Source organism: Diabrotica undecimpunctata, chromosome 6, assembly GCF_040954645.1.
Source record: "Diabrotica undecimpunctata isolate CICGRU chromosome 6, icDiaUnde3, whole genome shotgun sequence".
Taxonomy (NCBI): domain Eukaryota; kingdom Metazoa; phylum Arthropoda; class Insecta; order Coleoptera; family Chrysomelidae; genus Diabrotica; species Diabrotica undecimpunctata.
Genome location: NC_092808.1, coordinates 118,559,770 through 118,581,886, shown reverse-complemented (window position 1 = coordinate 118,581,886; position 22,117 = coordinate 118,559,770). Strand labels below are relative to the sequence as shown.

At 32.3% G+C, this 22,117-nt stretch overlaps 1 protein-coding gene across 2 annotated transcripts in view; it reads left to right on the top strand.

The window, feature by feature from the left end:
* The window catches only part of Ten-a (Teneurin-a transmembrane protein), a 621,367-nt gene that overhangs the window by 359,513 nt on the left and 239,737 nt on the right, over window positions 1-22,117 (top strand). Inside the window, exon 13 of one of the 2 annotated variants that reach the window (XM_072535235.1) lies at window positions 5,944-5,970. The exons of the other annotated variant lie outside the window; for it this stretch is intronic. Within the exon in view, the coding sequence (XP_072391336.1) occupies window positions 5,944-5,970 (27 nt within the window). The remainder of the gene's footprint in view (window positions 1-5,943; window positions 5,971-22,117) is intronic. 2 annotated transcript variants of the gene reach the window in all.

The window sequence follows — 22,117 nt, the reverse complement described above, 5'->3', positions numbered from 1 at the left end:
GTTTGTAATCGAGCAGAATTTACTTAGGGCTTTCTTATGTAGTTTTTGTTTTAAAATTTTGTTTATTATTTGTTCGTTGTACCCATTGTTTACTGCTATTTGATTAATGAGTTTTTGCCAAAAAACAACTTCGAGATAGAATTTAATATCATTAAGCTAATAGCAGTAAACAATGAGTACAATTAAAAAAACTACGTAATAAAGTCCAAAAATTAGTATCTCCACTACCAGAGAAAAACCCAGTAACTTCTCCTCGATTACGTATACAGGCAAGATATGAACAAAAATAGTCAAACACATAAAAAAGAAAAAAAAACAGCTTTCAGAACAAACAACTTAAGCAAATATATTAAGAACAACAAGAGCCAAAGAAAAAAGTACTTAAACAGTGGTGTATCCAAACTTAAATGTGGCGACTGCCTAAAAACTTACATCGGCCAAACTGGTAGAACTTTTATCAAAAGTAAAGCTGAACACAAAAGGGCTTTCAAAATAGAGAAACAGATAAGTACTTCACCTTCTAGACCATAATTATTCTGTTAATGACCAATTTCAAATTCTTCACATTTAAAATAAAGGCCTTAAACTATCTTTCTTAGAATCTATAAAAATACAGATGTAATTCTAAATGACCCACTTGAGACAAACAGTTTTTCCCTTTACAACTTATTCAGTTGAAGACTATAAGGTGTAAACGCATATCAAAAATTAGATCATTTGAGAAAGGCACTTTGACAAAACAGCTGTGATAATAAATTGTAATAAATTTTGTAGAAGTGTTTTTTTGTTGCTCTATAGTTTTTCTTGTTTAAACTTTTTCAGTTGTTACTTTTTTTGGGTTTTACTGTTATTGTACTGATGTAGTTTATTTGGATCTTTTGTAAAGATTTTTTGTTTTGTCTCTGATAATTTCTATTTCTTACATGAGTTTGCACGACTATTCTTTTATATTCTTCTACAGTTGATATACCCTAACTTCTGGTTCTTTTTCATACCTGAGGATCTTTCGTTCATCGCCTAATAATAATTTTATGATTTGGCATTTTAGTGTATTATTGTTTTTTAATATTTAGAGGATTCGTTATTTAAAATTTTCGTGCCATTGCTTTGTTTACTCAGGGAAATGTCAGCTATCCACTGGCGAATGGTTTATTGGATTTTTTTAAAAAAGCTTTAAAAAGAAAAGTCAATGAGATATTTTAGCGTAGACTTATGACAACCCCATGAAGTAACAATAGAAAGGAACTCTTTCTAGTTCCGTACATTTTACATAAAACTTATACTTATTTTTCTTATCATTGGAAGAAATGAAATGAAGCAGTTTTATTAAAAATATCGCAGAAAACGTCGGACTTTTGATTAACTCCCTGAAAACTAAATATATGGTGGTTATATCAAGAATGCAACAAAATAACTTAGAAATGCAACACAAAACTATAAAAATCGTGAAAAAGTTCTGTTAGGTCACCAGTTGACCGAGTAAAACAGTATAACTATCTTGGAACAAGAGTAAATTAATAATGGGATCACTCACAGGAAATAAAATGTAGAATAGAAAATTCTAGGAGTGCATTCAATAACATGGCCAAACTCTTTAAAAGCCACAATCTTAATCTGGAGATAAAAGTAAGGCTCCTACGATGTTATATCTTCTCAATATTGTATTACGGAGTTGAATCCTGGACACTAACTGAAGCAATGGAGAAAAAACTTGAAGCCTTCGAGATGTGGCTATACAGGCGAATTCTAAGAATATCATGGACAGACAAGATAACCAACGAGACCGTATTACGAAGAGTGGGCAAAGAAAGAGAGGTGATGTATACCATTAAAAGGAGAAAGTTGGAATATCTCGGACATATAATGAGAAACAGCACTAAATACAGATTACTGAAGGTAATCCTACAGGGTAAAGTATTCGGAAAACGAGGAATTGGGAGAAGGAGAATATCATGGTTGAAGAACCTGAGGAAATGGTTCTCCACAACAACAACGAATCTATTTAAAGCATCAGTCAATAAAATAATTATAGCCAGAATGATTGCCAATATTCGGAACGAATAGGCACTGAAAGAAGGAGAAGAAGGTCACCAGTTGACTGAAAAAACAGCACATCCAAAGAAATTAGAAAAGGAATATGCGTGGCTAACCGCTGTTATTTTGGCGTTAGCCCTCAACTAAGAGCGAGAAAAATGTCAAGACCAACAAAGTGCAAACTTTCTAAAACAATATACTTTTATAATACACCTAGTGCTCCCTTACGGATCAGAAACATGGGCAATAATGACCCCAGATAAAGAGTTACTACGAATCTTTGAAAGAAAAGTATTTAGTACCATCTATGGCGGAGTTAACGGACAGGGTCTGTGGAGAAGGCGATATAATTTCGAAACTTACACTTTTTGGTGATGCAGGTATTGTAAAAAAAATCAGAATAAACCACCTGAGTGGGCTATATTATGCGGATGGATAAAAGTGATCCTTTTAAAATAACTATGCTAAACAGCCTTAACTCAGGTATCTGGATGATTTAAGGGAGATTAATCTAAGGGAATGGAGAAGACCGGTACTCTACAGGAAAAGATGGAAGTATGTTTTGAGGCAGGCCAGGGATCACGAAGGGCTGTAGCGCCAACTGATGGTGAATACTTTCTTTTACTGTAGTAGTGAATAAAAAGCAAGAACTATTTGTATTTAAAAACAACTTAAAAACGGACAAGAAACTGAATAGAGAATGATTATTTGATTTTAATATTTAAATTTCTAATTGTAAATCAAGCCCAAGGTTTGTTTTGTTTTCTTAATTACAACGAATTCGATAAAGTGAAACACAAACTTTAATCAATTAGTAAGAAATAAAAACAGTGACACCGAAGTAACAATCTACGCATAAATAATTGCATGTTAGTTAAAATGAATAAAACTAGAATTGCCACGCAGATCTATGTCACTAACAATATTTAATGTCTCCCCGAAAGATAACCGCACATTTATGGTGGAACAAAACTGATAAAAGTAAATAAAAAATATATCCTCCTGCTAAAAAGAAGAAGAAAACTAAATACATGATTCCCCGCTTGTAGTTTTATTCCTTGAGGTTTAAAAATGCTATGGTCATAGCCAATTTTTGTAGCAGAGGTATCACATGAAAAAGATAAAGAAGAATAATAAATTTTTCACTATACACTATCAATACCATATTTGCAATATACGCAATTATATTTCCAACTAAGATATTTAACGTATTTGTCCTAAGACAACTAAGTAAAAAAGCAATAGAATACAACAAGCCTGCTTATATACGTTTCATTAACCGAGTAAAGGCATTCGACAGCGTGTAACTAAAATACATACATCCGGTTAATACAAATATCTCATTCAAAAAAAACTTTTTGGTTATATTAAGAGATTTTCGTTCTTGGTAATAACGCAATCTTTCATTATGCGTTTAAATTTTTCAAAAATACTTATTAGTTTTTTCAGGATTCGAAAAAAATGAATACATTTAAAAAGCATTGAACATTTTGACAGGCGTCATTTTGCACCATTGGCCGTAAAGAAAAGACGTAAAAAGAGAAAATAATAGATGAAAAGATTAAAATCTCATTATGCACGACAACCTACAACAACTCCTACATCAATTTAGGTTCCTTCAGGCTACTCCGCTCCTGTACCAGGCCAAGTTTCTCCAAAAAACCGTGTGAAAAATAAAACATCCGAAAGCATAAAACAAATTGGTTTTCGGACTTTTGAATTTTTTACCCCTTTTCGACACTTATTATTCTTTATGTGTTTTTTAAATAACAATGAATATTTTTGTTTATGGTACCGATCATGGAGAGACATTTAAAGAGTAAAGTGCCGTTTGGTTTACGTTAATAAGTGTAATGCTTTCGAAATACAAGTGACACTTAGTTGAAAAAACGTGGTTTCAAGAAAAGCCAAATAAAGTAAACAGCTTTGGTTATCCGGCCCGCTTGAGCGGCCGAATTAACCGCTTGATGCTCTTGCTCTTTTCTCTTCAATACCTATTTCAAGGTCGTGTGGGCCTTTGGGAGTAATTCTGTACTATTTCTAAGAGTATTTTCTAGCAATTTTTAAAAAAAAAATCGGTTTTTTTGAAATTTTTTTGGAGGAACCTGGCATTATCACACGACAAAAATAACTCGCTATCTAAACAGTACAATACAGCGAAATAAAAACATTGGTAATGGGGCTAAATCTAGAATATACAAAACTGCTATAAAGCCTATAATTAAATACACCGCAAACATGAAAACCAAAAGATTGCTTCAACAGCAATGAAGATACTTTGTGGCATAGCTGAAAAGACCCTTCTAGACAGATAAACAAGTGAAAACATGCAGAATAAATACTAGGAGTAGACGATATTAACTTTTAGGTGTTTAAGAGAAAAAAAGAGTGGAATTAATATATAAGCAGAATGGATGAATTGCTCGGGATAAATCGCCAACGGGACAGAGAAGTATAGGCTGACCCAAAAAAGGTGAAGTGACAATTTGAACATCAATGTAGATGGGTTAAGTTTAACGGCGATTAACCTAGAATAAAGAAGGAAAAAGATGTTTCAAACACTTTATTTGAATTAATTAGAAATCAGTTGCCAATTATATCCATTAACGACTTCCTTCAACTCGATATGGGTTTTTGTCCTTACTTTATGTTTCATAAAATTCACAATTCCGAAAAATCTTCATTGTTTGTTTAAGACTTTATCTACTGTTTATTTGGGTAACAAAATCAATGTTTTTTACTACCTGGGTCTAAATATTACCTAAAGACATAACAAGTATGGCTCTTAAAAAGATCTATATTTCCAATTGTATGATAATCGAGTGATATCTAACTTTACTCTATTAACTGGAGTGTCTTTCTTATTTCTGTGAGATGCTTTATTCGAATCAGATTTTTTCAATAAATGCGTCCGAGCTGAGAAAATGTATTTAGTATGTTGCCTAAGACATTGCCATCTAAGCAGAAACCGTTTTGCATTTTTAAATGGGATAAGCTAGCAAGAAATATTATTAATTCTGAGTAAAGTATACTCACTTAAATCTACCTAAAATGTACAAAATTTTAAACGTTTGCTATTTCCTTATATAAAATGTGTCTAATTCTGATTCAATAACTGTTAGAAATTATTGTAATTTAAGATAATAGTTAGTCGTATTAAAAAATCTGATATCAGTTTATTTAAACACCTATATATTTGGAGCATTGGGGACTAAATTATATTTTTACCATGAAAAGCTATGTCGATATTAATTGTCTGCATAATAGATAATTAAAATTTTCTTTTTTTCCTATCTCAGTTTATCAAAAGAAGAAAGCCAAAAAATGTTTTTAAAATTAATCCCTTGGAAGGTAATGGCAATCCGCTGAGTGTTAAATAGTGTTCTAATATGACTCGACTACCGTATGCGGAACTAACATTAAACGGTAAGTCCCGCATACAAGTCCCGCATATCTTTTCAAATAGTTTTAAAGTTTTATAGATGTGCCAATTTAGATAATACATATCTATAAACGAGAAACAGTTTATGTATCGATAGGTCAATAAGTCAATAAATTTACTATGGGTTAATATTAAAATAATATTTTATTTTATATTTTTATTGTATTGTATTTTATATTCTCATAATTACAAAGATTTAAGTAACGGTAACTTGAGATGAAATATTTAAATACGCCAATTAATAATAATACAATTCTCACCAATTTTTAAGAATTGCCCAATCACAATCCGCCAAAGCTTAGTAGTACATGCGCAGAAAGCACCCCGCGGCTAAAACCGAACCTTAAGCGCCTTGTAGACAAAACCCGCTAAACACGTGCATCTGCGCATAGTATTGCAGTGTGGTTAGTAATTTGTCCTGTCTTCTGTGTTCCCTGTGTCGCTGCTGCTGAAACCTCGAAATGTAGCGAGTTTTGGAACTCCTTTACACCGCGGTAAGTGGCAGCATCTCCCCATGTTCGTACTGTCTGTCTGTTCGTCAATTCGTGTGCTGCCTGTATTAACAAATTATATATAGCCTGAAGCGCAATGCTGCGAACAAAAGTATCGTTTCCATGAGAAGACTAAGTCGTTCAAGAGAGACAACTTTCGCGAAATTAAATTTGAAATAGGTTAGAAATAAACAACTTTTTCTTTTGGTAAATAATATATAACATAAAATTAATAATCCGTAGGTCATTTGACTAAAGTAATATTACAAAATTACTAAAGTAATAAGTCACACATAAAAATATATGTTTGTTAACAAATATATTGGAAAAAATATAAATAATTCCTGTAAATTTATTTTATTATTATTTTTTTAATAACATGAGTCTAAAATATATTTTCGAAATTATTTTTGTAAATAAACTATTCTTTATTTGCAAACATTCACAAATATTTCAGTAATTTTTCGACAGCAAATTTTGATGAAATTGATCCTTAAATCGGTTTAAAAATTGAATGGGTATAATAATAGATGTTAGTTGATTTATTTAAAATTTACGAGTATAAAATTTGAGTATATTTTAAATTAGTAGTTATGAAGTTTACACTCCAAAGTATTACGATATATCTAAATATGATATCAAATATAACAGTAAATCAAAAAAGTAATTTTAAAACTATAAAAAAATGTTAGGGTTATTCCAAAATTACTTTGTACTGTACTTTTAAAAAGTATGTGGAGATTTCCTTTGTTATTTAGGGATTCTAAAATAAAAGTACTGGTTTTATGTTAGCACTTATATTCTATTATTTTTTTAAATTGTACAGTTTGGTAAGGTAGGCTATTTATCCTTTTTGTACCTTGAACTAGTAAGATCTTTTACGCATAAGCTTAAACTAGACACCAGAATGTCATTATTTCTATCGAAGTTGATCAGCTTTCTTAGAAGCATGTTATCTCCAATAATGTAAAAATAACCTCTTTTAGGAAGTTAAATTGTTTGCAAAATAATGCTTTGCATCGGATAGTGTACGATCTAGCGTTGTTTTTATTATTTTTTTCACTATATAAATATCAAGGCACCTCGTAATTTTAGGTGATAATTTCAGACAAACATTTTCATTTATCATTCGACTTCTAAACTATTAAGATGGTTACTGACTTTACTTTGTCGTGTCCAAGCGTGGTTATTTCAGGTGTTTGCCCAGAATTGTTTATTTTTTAATTTTTAACCAATTGTTAATTGGTTGCACTGGAGCAGGTGATCTATGTCCTGTCGTTGGCCGCACATGCATAAGCTGACATTTTGATCGATCCAGATGGTAATTTCCAGGTATTCAGTATAATTTTTATATGTATTTTGGTTAGTTCACAAAAGAATTTCGAGCCTAGTAAAGGTTCTTTTTTAATTTTTTCGATTTATCAACTTCTGCTAGCTTCTTAACAGATAGTTTACGGTTCCAAACCAGCATTAACTTAGCAATATAAGACTTACTGCTTGAATTTCTAAATAAATTTAGACATTTCTTAAGGATGTCTGTGCTGAAAAATTGATGTCTATAAAATATTCTTTAATAGTAAAGATGATGTAAAAACAACAGCAAAGAATTACCACGACAACGATGCTGGTAACCAAAGCACTTCTTGTTGAACAGTTTTTAAAATGAGAGCTGCTGGAATTAGTGATATTAACACAAAGGAATTTGTCTGAAATGGGCTCAAAAAAGGAGATCGACAAGTTTTAATCTAATATCTTTTAATAACCAAGTACTAAGTGAATATTAAAGACTTTTTCAAAGTTTCATTACCTTAGCTGCTAAATAAGTTTAACTATGTAATTAAGATATGAGTTTTAATAGAAAATACCATTCAACGAATGAAAAACCCTCTACGCTATATTCTCTACCTTACTCTTAAATGTTTGGTATGGACCTATAAAAACTTACCTTGATTCGGTATTATTCTATAGAGTCAAAAATCTTCTAGGAAGATAACCCAAAGTATGTCGTGTGTCAGTTTCAGTACGGGAGCCCATTCGCAATCTCACCCCTTCGTAGTAAACGACGGGTCCAGGCATACACACATGACGACCTGCGTCACATATAAAACCACCACTTCTTCAGAACGGTGCATCCGGGACGTATTCTTTGTAAACGAAACTTCCGGCACACCGTCGTAGTCTGGAAAACGCAATAAAAAAGAGGAAAAAAGATGCTAAACATAAAAAACCTTATGCTATTTAGACCCATGTCCTGTCAGGAATTGGGTATAAAAATAGTTCTTTGTTTTAAATGAACACTGATATCACGCTCTTTCACATCAGGAATTACCGTCTTTGTCCATTGTGCCTTGTTTTTTCTGCCTCGCATTCTTTTTGCTACATGTCGAATATTTCATTCTTTAGCCCTTATCTGTGCTTGTTTTCTCTATTTAGCTAGGAAGTTAATCGAGAGCGTACCCGTTATCACTTGTAGAGTAGTTGTAGACATAGTGCAGTACGCACGGACGACTTTTATGACGGGCTTTCTCTGAGCTCTGGAGAAAAATGCTAGGCCAAATTGTATAAGAACACTGGAGCACTGAACACCAAAAATTTCTAATGATCTTTTAACCAGAAAGTAGAGTAACCTAAGATCTCCTATTGTTTACTGTCTACTGCTTAAAACTGTGTAAAATGATGAGAACTGATAAAAACCTTTGACGAGTATTAGAATACGTAAAAGAAATTACCTAAAAATATCACTGGATACTCTAAGTATCAAATGAAATCAAAAGATTGCGGAGAAAAGAGAAGGAAATTCACTGTAAAAACTGCAAAAATCAGAGATTAATTTGTGGTAAAAATATCCAGTTTTTAATATTCCAACGGGCACTTTAGATAGAAGATCAATACTTTTTAACTTCCTTGTTTATTCTAGACATATATAAACACGATTCTTGTATTATATCATCATTAGCCGTCTTCAGTCCACTGCTGAACATAGTCCCCCCGTAAATAATTCCATTGCATCCGAACTTGAGCACCCTGAATTATGTATTCTATTATTCTATTATCTGTCCATGAGCCTATTACTTTTTTAAGTTTCCAATTTTGGATTAAGTTTTGCGCATCCACCATTGTATCTTATTGATTACTTTTCTGGTAAAAGTCAATATTTCTGCTCCGTATGTTGGAACTAGGAGTATACATTGATCATTTATTCCAGTTCAAACGTGCAAATATTACGGCCTAAATATTAAAAAAAATAAAACCAAATGCATGACGTAAAAATATGGACACAAATATCAATACCAACTACATTGGTCTACTCATGTAAACTAGAGGTTGTTAAAATGTGGATTGAAGTTTCATATGGACAGATCACGTCACAAATCAAAGACTCAGCGAGAACGTGTGCATTTGAATATTCAACGGAATGTTTGATACCATGGTAATATTCTAAGAGGTGCCAAATATAAACTATTTAGATTGATACCCATGGACAAACAGAAAGAGTCATGTCTATATAAAAAGACGAAGAAGAAGAAGAAAAAGGAAAAACAGAAGAAAAAGTGGACCTGGTAAAAAGTAACACACGTGATATTAAAGTTTAGTTACAAAACACTTCCACATAATAAAGAAATCGACTGAGGAACGTCTATATGTTTTAAGCGTGAGACACCAGAAGAAGAAATGTTTAAAATGGTTTTAGTTACCTGTATTTTTCAACTTCTTTCTAACTGACCTGTTTGCTGTTTGCCAGTGCAACTGATCCCTAAATATTTCAGGTCATCGGCTTATATAATGATCTTTGATTCTATTATTTTTATATATTCACTTGAAGAGTTGTTGGTTTTTAAAGATGAGTTACTAAGAACAAATCTTTGCTCAAAGATTTTGGTAGGTTACCAGATAAAGGGCTTATAAATGTATATAAACTGTTATATTATATGTGGATCATATTCATTATTTTTTGCCAGTTACTTACTATTTTAGTATTAGTTCTTGAGTTAAAACTTCCAGGTGTGAATTTAACTTTTTGACTGCTACTCACATTAAAAATATGGGTACACATATGCGAACCGAATTGTTCGCGAACTGCTCGCGAGCTATTTGCGAACAGTTCGTTGAAAATATGTTTACAGCGAACTAATCGCAAACTCGTCACAATCCATGGAAAGCAACACGAACCAACTGCGAACCAACCTGTGCAAAGTTACATATTTGTTTGTGTAGAGGTGCAAGCGTATTATTTATTGATGGCAGAGTATCCCTGTCTTCAAGAAATCGCATAGCAACATAAGCAAACGATTTACTTTCATACGCTTTGTCTCTACCTAAAAATATATAATTTATTTTATTCATTTTTAATTAACACATTTTTTACTTAATTAGATGGCTTTGGTCCAATGAAGACAATTTTGTGAAATATAATTTATGCTTTGAGAGTTTTTGTTTTATTCAACTCAACCTGTCTTGATCCACCGGTCCCTGTTGAAAACTTTTTCCTTTTCGCGCCTAAAGGATGCCAATGGGGTTATTATTTTTCGTTTACAGTCTTCTGGTGGCATGGCCATAGTCTCACCTATTTCGGGCCTTGCGTCAACTTTTAAGTTTTTTCGAAAATGTTAACCATTTTTCGGATCCTAGAGTATCCTCTTGTTCTGATATAAGTCAATAAGAGGAAAATAGTGGTGAAAAATGGTGTGATGGTGGATGTAACGGATGGGGTCTCCATCCTGGGTCCGACGCTGTGGAACCTGGCATATGACTGGGTCTTAAACTGCGAATATGGGGAGGGTGTTACCCCCTTCGCATTCGGGGACGACTTTGCTATGCTGGTGGCTGCACGGGACAGGGAGGAACTCTTGCTTCGGATTACGCGTGAGTGTGTCCTCGTTGAGGATTGGATGAACGAGCACGATCTTTTTCTTGCTGAGAATAAGACGGAGGCTGTAGTACTCAGAGGTTACAAAAAGAGAGATAGGGTTGAATTTAAGTGCGAGAGAGCGAGAGTGACGCCCAAAAAGTACGTATCTTAGAGTAACTCTCCATCAGGGTGGGTTGGGTTAACATTTGAGGGGGTGAGCCGCAGAGCTATTCAGAGAATGGCTGCGCTGGGGAAGATAATGCCTAATATCGGTGGACCCAAATCCAAAAGAACAAGGGCGTTTCACGGTGTTGTGCAGTCTGTCGTCTTCTACGGGGTCCCAGTCTGAAGTGAGGCGGTAGAAATACCAACTTACAAGAGGTTCATGGTACGCGTGGACAGAACTCGTCTGCTGCAGGTAGTATGTGCCTACAGGACTGTGCCAGCTGCCGCTCTGTGGGTGATCACTGGCTGTCTTCCTTTACATGTGCTGGCAGGTGAAAGGCCAGAATTCATAGTCTTAGGGGTGGAACATTGAAGAGCGAGAGATGAATAAGATAAGACTGGATGAAGTCACTATTCCCGAACTTTCGAAGTTGGGTGGACTGTGGGCATAGGCGGCTTGAGTTCACGCTGAAAAATATAAACTAAATTAAAACTAGGAACAAGTCACACAATCTCGATGCGACTACACGAACAGATAATATCGCTGCGAACACCATCCACTCCGAATATCCTTTGAGTTCGTTCCAAAAACCGACAGGGCGTGCTTCGTGATGAGTGACGAACGAACGGCTCGCAAGCGGTTTGTCCAGCTGTCTAAATTTTACGAATATAGCGTTCGCAAAGGGTTCGCAAATAATTCGGCTCGCATATGTGTACCCACCTAAAGATGTTAATATCCATATGCCAGCAAATATTAGACCCATAAAATGAAGCATGTGAAATACGCTGGAGCCGCGTTGCCGGCAAATAAATAAAGTTTGGCAAAACGCGCTAGTCAATAGGTTAACAGTGACAGCTTGCAATAGTTCCTTACTCTTTTGATGTTAATTGACCGACAGGCCGTTCATTTGTTTAGTTGGGTTGATGCATACTTTTTAAAATTTTCTTAAAACCAGTACAATGCAATTTGATTCTTACAGAATTGTTTAAATAATTAATTTTTTTGAGTCACTTTTTATAATGAAATTTAAAAATTTATGAGTTGTCTGAAACCGCTGTTGCAGTATATTTATTTAGTATATATTAATATAGGTTTTTTAATTTCATGTTAGGCAATAGCTTTGTTTATTTTTCAGTTTGTTCTTTATTAATAGCTATTAAGAATAAAATATGGAATTGCTATTTCTAACATAATATTACGATTAAATAAAGTTAGTTTAATGTAATTGCTAGTTTAGTTTATACTAAATGGTATACTTATTTAATAGCGGGAATAAGTGGTCAGAAACGAAAATGCCACTGAACCTCTAAAAATTATACGAGCAAGCTGAATTTTGCTGAGAATGACATTGTTGGTTCCGCAAAAAGGATACAAAAAAGTTTGCCACTTCTACAATGGGACTTCCCCTTAAAACTCTCCCTTTTAGTGGGGGGATCAAACGAAAAACATCGAGTTACCTAGAATCTATAGGCCATAGAAAAATATGTTTTAAGCAAGAAATATAGTGATAAGAAATAAGGTGATTTTAAATACAAATGTTTATTAGCACTTTTTGTGTAGAATAAGAAACGACCGGTGATTTTGAATGTCAGTTACGCGTACGAATTCAATTTTTAAAATAAAAGTTTTATCAACTCGACTGTAAAAACTCTGATATTTTTTTATCAGAGTGTCCTTGAACAAAAATAAAAATTTGTTTTAGAGTAAAGAATGCAGCTTTCGTAAGTAATTTTTGCATTTTTTAAATAAATCAATAAACGTAGCACGATATTTGCAACTTTTTAAGATTTACGGTAAGATAAATAAAATTTATCAATTTCATTTATCGATCGCTGTTGAATTTCTTTTGTTAGATCCTAATCTTCAAAACATATAATATAAAATATTCTAATTTGATTTGTGGCAACAAATATGAGGTATTTGAAATATGCCTAAAAAACGCTGAATTTAAACTTTTAAAATACAAACAATTTCACCGTACGGGAAATACTTTCACGAAGACAGTATTGGGTGGAATTTGTCGCTGAAGTTAAGAAGTTTTGAAAAACGTACTTGTACAATTAAAAAGAAATATACATTTTAGATCATTTGTAATGTGAAAGTTTAAATTCAGCGTTTTTTAGGTATATTTCAAATGGCTCAAACTAAAAATCGAAATTTCAGGCTATATATTTTGAAGATTGAGCTCTAACAATCGGAATTCCTTAGTGACCGATTAACGGAAATTATAAATTTTATTAATCTTATGAGAGTCATAAAAGATGGTAAAAATCCCACAAGCATAAAAGCTTTACTCTTCACCTTTAAAACGCATTTTTATTTTTGTCAATTTGACACTCTTATCAAAAATATCGAATTTTTACCGTCAAGTTGATACAACTTTTATTTAAATTTCGCGCGCTTATCATTTAAAATAGCCGGTAGATTCAAGCTTTGTTTCTGAGAGAACGGTTCATTCTACATAAAAAGTGTCAATTAACATTTTTGTTTAGAATTACCTTAGCTATATTTCTTGATTGAAATATTTTGTCTACAGCGTATATATTCTTGGAAAATCGATACTTTCCGATTTCTCCCCTACGATGAGTATTTTAGGAGGAAGCCCAGATGTAGAAGTAAAAAACTTTTTTGGGGTTCCAAAATTGACAATATTAGCAAAATTTAGCTTGATTTTTGAGGGTCAGTGGCATTTTAGTCTCTGACGACGCGACTGGAGGAAAACGCCTTATGCAGAAATTGTCTAAACTACAATAGATTACCAGATATAATTCATCAACTAATAAGAGCGTAGGCGCAAAATTTTGAGCCAATGCTTTTTAAATGCAATCATTTTTTTTAATCCTGAAAAAACTAACAAATATTTTTGAAAAATTTAAACGCAGAATGAAAGATTACATTATTACCGAGGGCTGAAAGTCCCTTAGAATAAACAAAAAGTTTTTTTGAATGAGATATTTGAAATTAAAAATCACACTAACTTTTCTCTTTTTTTTTTTCACCCCTGTAACTTATTAAAATAAACATTATAGAAGTTTTCAGGGATTTTTAGCTCTCAGTTATAATGTATTCTTTCATTCCGCGTTTAAATTTTTCAAAAATACTTATTAGTTTTTTTAGGATTCGAAAAAAATGAATGCATTTAAAAAGCATTGGCCCGACATTTTGCCTTCTGCAGTGAAACAGTGTAGGAAACATTTTTCAATTAAATTTAGGATGTATAGGTTAGGTTAGATTATGGTATACAAACCTATGGAAAAAAGATCATTTTCATGAATCCAAACTTTTTTCGACAATGTCCATTAAAACATAACTAATTGTTACCAATAATAGTGTGTAAAAAGATTGATGCAATTTTCATTATTTTTAAATCATTTTTTTAGATTATTTTTTTTTAATAAATAATTACATAAAACTGAAAATGGACCCAAATTAAAATATAATTAATGTATTTTTATGTCGTCGCTATTTGTTGCATTTAGTATATACTTATTTATATAACATATTTTATTTATATATAAATAAAACACAATATAAATACCGCAATTAAGTAATTGCCTACAGTCTCCAAAATCGTATTTGTTGGCTCCTACACTATCGTTTAATATAAACTGGCATCCAAAGCCGTCTAAAACAAGCAATGGAGTTTGACCCAAGGCTTAGAACATCTCCATTTTAGGCAGGTTATTAGAATAACGTTTTAATTTCCGCAGTTACATCGGCCCCTATTTTCGGTAGTTTGCCTTTTGCAACAGTTGGGGTTGTCTCTCTTAAACGACTGGACTCTCTCTTCCTTAAATGTTTGTCCATACATTATGTACTGTTTGTCAATGTTGTTTGTTTTATTTCATGCTTTTTATTTATGTGGAGAACTCTTACAAATGGTTATATTTTTTTTTCGTTTTTGTCAAATTTTTTTGATATTAATAAAATTATGATGCTATTATTTTATAGTGTTATGTCAAATCAAATAAATTTTTGAATTTAGGGAAAAACATTAAATAAAAATTATGTTTTGAAATAACTGTTATTTTTTAGAGTTTTTCCATCTGAATTCGTTTTTGAATGTATTTTATCCTTTGAATACGATGTAAAAATCAGCTTTATACAATGCACCATTGAATATTTTGATAAATATTATTCGATAGGTGAACAAAAATAAATCATTTCAAAAAATAAAATGCAATTAATTTAGCGCTAGTTGCAATGTTCAAAACATTATAATTCAAAACAATCAAATTACCTGGCTGCTATTTTCGTTTTGGATCTGTTAAAATTAAAATTATTTTTAGAACCATGCAAATGTTGCAAAAAAATCTGAAGCTAATTTTTAAGCAATAAGTAAAATCTGAAAAAATATTAAAAACATAAATATGGTATTCAGACGTCTTTGAAACATAGAGCTACAGAAAACGTAGACGGAATACTTATAACAAAGCTGGTAATGTGGGCAAAATCCAATATGGAAAGTTAAATTATCAGTCTCTTTTTATTCACTGGTACAATCATTACACTTGACCATTCTCTAGCCAATTTTTGTCGTATTTGATTTAGGGTCTATAATAATCTTTTCTTTGATTTTTCTTCTATAGATTTCAGCATTTCTGTACTAACTTTATCGCTCCCAGAAGCTTTCTTAGTCTTTGTCATTCCTATTGCTTCATTCAGAGTTCTTCTTTGTGTATAGCTTCTATTCACTCATTGTTTTCCTCTAAACCGCCAATTACGTTGTTTTTATTTTCCAAAAAATAAATTGTTATCATTTATATTTTAAATAATTATTATCAGAACGTTTTGTTAAGAATGCAAAAAGGAAAATAGTTGTTAACCACAGTAAAAAAAGCCAAAATTGAATACCTCGTTCACATCATAAGGAACAGCGAAAGATATGGGTTGCTGCAATTAATTCTACAAGGAAAACGAGGACCAGGAAGACGAAAGATTTCCTGGCTGAAAAATATGCGTACGTGGTTCAACACAACAACCACAAATCTTTTCAGAGCCACAGTTTGCAAAATATAGATTGCCATGATGGTACATTCGAAACAAATAGGCACTACAAGAAGAAGAAGATTTATATTTTAGGGTAATTCACATAGTTCTTAAAATGATTGCAACAACTCTACACCAAACATTGATTTGCTTTATCAGTATGATATCTTATCGACAAATGTATGAACATTACTTTGTTTGTTTCGAATATCACATGTAAACTGATATCTTAAAGTTAAGATTTCTTGGTTATAGATTTTGAACTATTGTAAAATGGGATTATAATTTTATCTGTCTAGTACGTTTAAAATAGAACTCTTACTTATTCCTGTTACTGCAGATGACCGCCTTGAACTAATTTGTGGATTATTTTCAACACGAATAAATATTTCGTCTTCCTCGTCTGCCGAAATAATTTCGGGTAACCTAAATAATATCATTTAGTATAGAATGGTTCACTTTCACCTGAATTTCTATCGAATTTGCTATAATCAATTATCGGGTTGCATTTTGTTAGGAAACTTTCCTATGTATTCTTGTGCAGCACGCCCATTACAATTTTGTCAAATTTTGATCAAATTCTTATCTTCCATTTCTAAAATCGACCAATATTATGTGAATATTTGTGAAAATAAATAGAACGTAAATTATGTGAAATAAGCAAGTAGCGTTTGAGTTGGTAATAGGTATACATTGTTTTTCCCCAAAATAATTTTACTGCGATAAATAATTTTCTAAATTTACACTTTTCCACCCTGTATCGTTTTTAATAATAATATTTTATCAAAACAAATTACGTCCGATCGTGATAGTTCGTGGCAAGAACCTTCCATTTCAGTGTGGTACTCTACTTACAGACCACCCTGTATATTTAATTAATGCTGTATTTGATGTTTTACCTTACGGCTACTAATATGTAGCCTACTTCAGAATTGTTTTTCAGAATCAAGCCAAATTTGTTGTTTTAATACAGTGAAAATAAAACAAACAAATTCTTCTTCTTTAGTTATCCTTTTCTAGCGAAACTTAGCTACCACTTCTGCAAACTGTTACCTGTCTTGAGACCCATTTTATTATTGGAAGTCTTCATTCAAGCCTACTTCAGAATTGTTTTTCAGAATCTAGCCAAATTTGTTGTTGTTTGTTGTTATATAGTGATTTATTATACAGTGAAAATAAAACAAACAAATTCTTCTTCTTTAGTTATCCTTTTCTAGAGAAGGCTAGGAGTGCATTCAATAACATGGCCAAACTCTTTAAAAGCCACAATCTTAAGCTGGAGATAAAAGTAAGGCTCCTACGATGTTATATCTTCTCAATATTGTATTACGGAGTTGAATCCTGGACACTACCTGAAGCAATGGAGAAAAAACTTGAAGCCTTCGAGATGTGGCTATACAGGCGAATTCTAAGGATATCATGGACAGACAAGATAACCAACGAGACCGTATTACGAAGAGTGGGCAAAGAAAGAGAGGTGATGTATACCATTAAAAGGAGAAAGTTGGAATATCTCGGACATATAATGAGAAACAGCACTAAATACAGATTACTGAAGGTAATCCTACAGGGTAAAGTATTCGGAAAGCGAGGAATTGGGAGAAGGAGAATATCATGGTTGAAGAACCTGAGGAAATGGTTCTCCACAACAACAACGAATCTATTTAAAGCATCAGTCAATAAAATAATTATAGCCAGAATGATTGCCAATATTCGGAACGAATAGGCACTGAAAGAAGAAGAAGCGAAGCTTGGCTATCACTTCTGCAAACTGTTACCTGTCTTGAGACCCATTTTATTATTGGAAGTCTTAGCTAGTCCATTCTTTGTTGTTTCTTAGACATGTCGTCTGTCGCCGAAAAAGTCTTGTCTATTCTCTATCTTTTTTTCTATTCCTCTTAAAATTTAATCTTAGCTCACCATTGATGTATTGGTCATTTGTATATGCTATTAAAAGCTTTATAATAAAATTATTCAAAAGTGTATTGGTGTATTTCGGTAATCTGTTTAATGAAGATAATCCATTTGATTACATGAAATCAACTTTAACTCAAAAGTTTCCAAAGAATAAATAATATAAGTAATTTTTATGAAAATCACACATTCCATATCAATCCAGTTATCACTGCAAAACTTTCTTGTTTGTAAGTATATTGCAAATCATAAAAAAAAATGGGAAAGAAAATTAGAGATGTACAGTGTTCATGTATTCAACAGTATTCAACAATACACATTGTAAAAAAAGTTATCGAGAATTGTTTCACGAGAGGATTATACTCATAAACTAAACCAATAAATCCAGTGACTAGATGATTCTTGGCCCAGACTCCATTACCCGTGCATCTGTAAAGTTTATTTATTTTAAAAGTTTCGTGTCGGATCATGCACCGACCCTATATTTAAAATATAAGGCAAGTGCAAGATAAATCATTAGAATACAATAAACCGGCATATCTATGTTTTATTGAACTTAAGAATGCGTTTGACCGGCTCAAATTAAAGGACGTTATCCACTTATTGTACGCAAGGGAGGTACCTCTAGGAATAATCAAAACGATAGAAAATATCTACCAAAACAACAGAACAAAAGTAAAAGTAGAAAAAGAAGTAACCGACCCTATTGAAGCTGGCAATGGGATAAGACAGGGAGATTTTCTGAGTCCTCTATTGTTCAACCTGATTATGGATAAAATAATAAAAAAGAAAGAACTAAAAAATAATACCAAATGGGAAAAAAACAACTTAACTGATACAGAGAGGACAAAAAGGATGTTAGAAAGAGCAGAGATGAAAATTCATGGTAAGACACTATGGGATAGAGCTATAAGTACAGATATACGATGTAGATGCAAGGTAGAGAACATCAATACCTGGGTAAGAAATAGTAGAGTAGAATGGAACGATCATATAAGCCGAATGACAACAAATAGAGTAGTAAAGACGGCAAGAGACGGTTCCCCAATAGGAAGACGATGAGTAGGAAGGCCACGAAAACGATGGAACGATAACTTACTGGAGGCATATTGAAAAATAGACAGATTCATGTCTACATAAAAAGAAGAAGAAGAAGAAAAGTTTCGTAAATCTCTTACAAGAGATGTAATTAATGTTTTCTGTTTAAAATGAGTTTAATTTGTAGGTCCATATGTTGTCTTCTTCCTATTGACCTTTTCCCCTATTTTTCTTTCAATGATCAAGCAAAGTAATCTGTATCTGTCTCCTCACATGCCCAACCTACTCTAGTATGCGTTCTTTGATCGTTGGCATTATTTCCTTCTTCTTCTGGATTCTGTTAAGAACTTTGATGTAAGTTGTTCTGTTGGACCAGGGAATACGTAGTATTATCCTATAAAGATATATTTCAAAAGCTTCTATACGTTTTTTTAGTAAGAGTTTTGCATTCCGATAAACGTCTTTCTACCCTATTCAATTCGTGATAGGACATCTTTCGTTAAATCGTGTTTACTATTTATTATTGCACACAGGTATCGTATGAATGATACTTCTGTATCACTGTATCTTCTAGCATATACACTACAACACGCCGTCCACTATAGATCGAATAATAGAATTTTTTTCCTGAAAGATAACGATACTTTCCATTTTAGCAAACACATAAATGTGTCTATTTAAAGTCATATAAGATAGATGGTGCCTACGTAATTAAGACCACTCCGTAGTGGAATATATGGTTAAGAGGTCTGTCTTTCTATCTTCTGGTTTGTCTTAGGTCTACTAATTTTTGCTGAGCCATTACTACCTGGCCAAACTAACCTTTGAGACCGAAACAACAGCTCATATGTACCTTCTGGTGTAAATTTTTACAAAAATAATAGTTAAAAATATATTAAAATACTCAGGAAATGTACAAAATATAATATTCTTTACATGAAATTAAAATTCTCTACTTAGTTAAAAATCCAATGTAAAAACTCACTTTAAAAAATATTTTATTTGTATAGCAAGTATAAACTAATATATTTTATTAATTTGCTAAAAAATTGTTATATTGTTATAATGTTAAATTTTATATTAAAATTGTTTGAAACAAAAAAATAATGTTGTGCATTGTATTTTTCATACTACATTTTATTTGATTATTTTTAAAACCAATAAAACATTTGTAAGAGTTTCCAGATATTTTTTTATTTGCTGTGAATGTCCATGTGCTCTTTCTATTAATATTTAAATCATATTTCTACATTCATATCCACGTTATTGACAACCTTAATCTAATAAAAATAACACTAAAAACTGACCAATTGTGCATCAAGCAAATATTATATAAAAGGCTAATTCAATTTTTTAATAATTTTGTATACAATTTTATTCATATAGGTGAAGCGGTGAACGATAAAATACGTTTTTGTTTTAAATATTAATTTCAGCGTAACAAAAATGTTTATTACAATAGATTTATACAGTAGCTTTCTCGTTTTTTAAAGAAACTTTGTTTCATAATCATAAGTATTGAATTAAAATAACTTTTTTTTTTCTCTGGAAGGGGTTAGTTCTGTACTGATCATGCTGCTGCCAATTGGCTTATTTTACATCTTCCATTAACTATTTTTTAAATCTTCGGAGAGTGGATTCAACTGCTATACATACTCTCTTCGCTAACTCCAAAAGGACCTTTTACTTAGCCCTAGTATACTTAAGGTTACCTTTGCAACGGTTCTGCAGAAGAACACTAATAGGAGCCAATGAGATCTATTTACGATTCCACGATCATGATCGCCTCTGTGCTCGTTCATAAAAACTACTCATTTATAATTCTTCTTCTGGGCCATATATTTCTGTCTTATGGCCATTTTATATCCGCTAGTTAAGACAAATGCTATAAGGTACGATAGTGCATCCAAACGCTGCAATTTTTCAAAGTTCGCCAGCTTTCTAGAAGATCGCAGAGGCAAAACTTTTCTTCTGCAACATGATAACATTACACCTAGGGATTGGGAAGCGCAGTAGTTGTAGAACAAATCTCACCATATAATGGGTTAATTGTGATGCGGTTGTCTGGTGATTTGCCGATTAAGCATGCTGTAGAGATACATGTGTATATGCGTATTTTGTGTAAGGGTGTTGTGTGTGTGCGTGTCATATGTAAGAGTGTATGCCATGTCCAATAAGAAAATCTACAGGTATTGATGTAGCTGCAGCCTTTTTGTCATTGTCTCATATGGTCTGCGGATGTTAATTTGGTTATATCTTATGCACACCTATTTTACAGTACTATATATCCATAGGACAGTTCCTATTAGCCATTAACACGTTTCGTGTCGGGATGAGAACTTTCCTACACAGTCTGTCTTGCGTTGAGTGGAGATAAACTCTAGGAAATCAAGAAATTAGTAATATAAGTAATATGAAATTGTAAACGCGTAGTTTAGAGAGTATTGGATAAAAAATAAGATGTAAAAATTTAGTTTTTTGGTTAGTCTGTCAAAAAACAGCCATAATAATAGCATACACCAATAACTGATGTAAGATCTGACAAAAGTTATGTGTGAGAAATTTTAAACCTCTAACAAGAATTATCCCACTTTTATTGTTTCTGTGTTAATGGGCTATTAAATTCTTTAATGTAATTTCTAAAGAACAATATTGTACTTATTTACTGAAAATAATTAGAACTTTAAACTAATTTTTTTTACAAATTTAAGAGGAAGCTTTAATATTCTTCTTTAGTGCCTTGTCCTTCAAAAACATTAGAGACGAGTCGCAATCTCTTTACGTTTATCAGCAGCGGAACTAAATAGTATCGTGGTGCTCCATACCACTGGCAAAGGTTTTTAAGATAGGATATTTTGTGTCGTCCAAAACAACGGTGTGTGTTCACAAATTCATATTTATGATTTCTCATTACAAGGCAAAGTACTTCAACTTTCTCCTTTTTGTAGTATTTATAACTTCTCTTTTCTTATTTAGACGCTGCAAAATTGCTTATTTGTCACTCTCTTTATCCATGATATCCTTAATATTCGGTGGTAAGCCGACATCTTGAAAGCCTCATTTCGTTTACACATTTTTTCAGTGAGAGTTCATGCTTCCATTCTTAAGAAAATACCGATTTATTCGTAGACATATCTTTTTTACCTTCTTAAATGATATTTTAGCTTGCTCTTCAATAACATTAAGAAATGAGC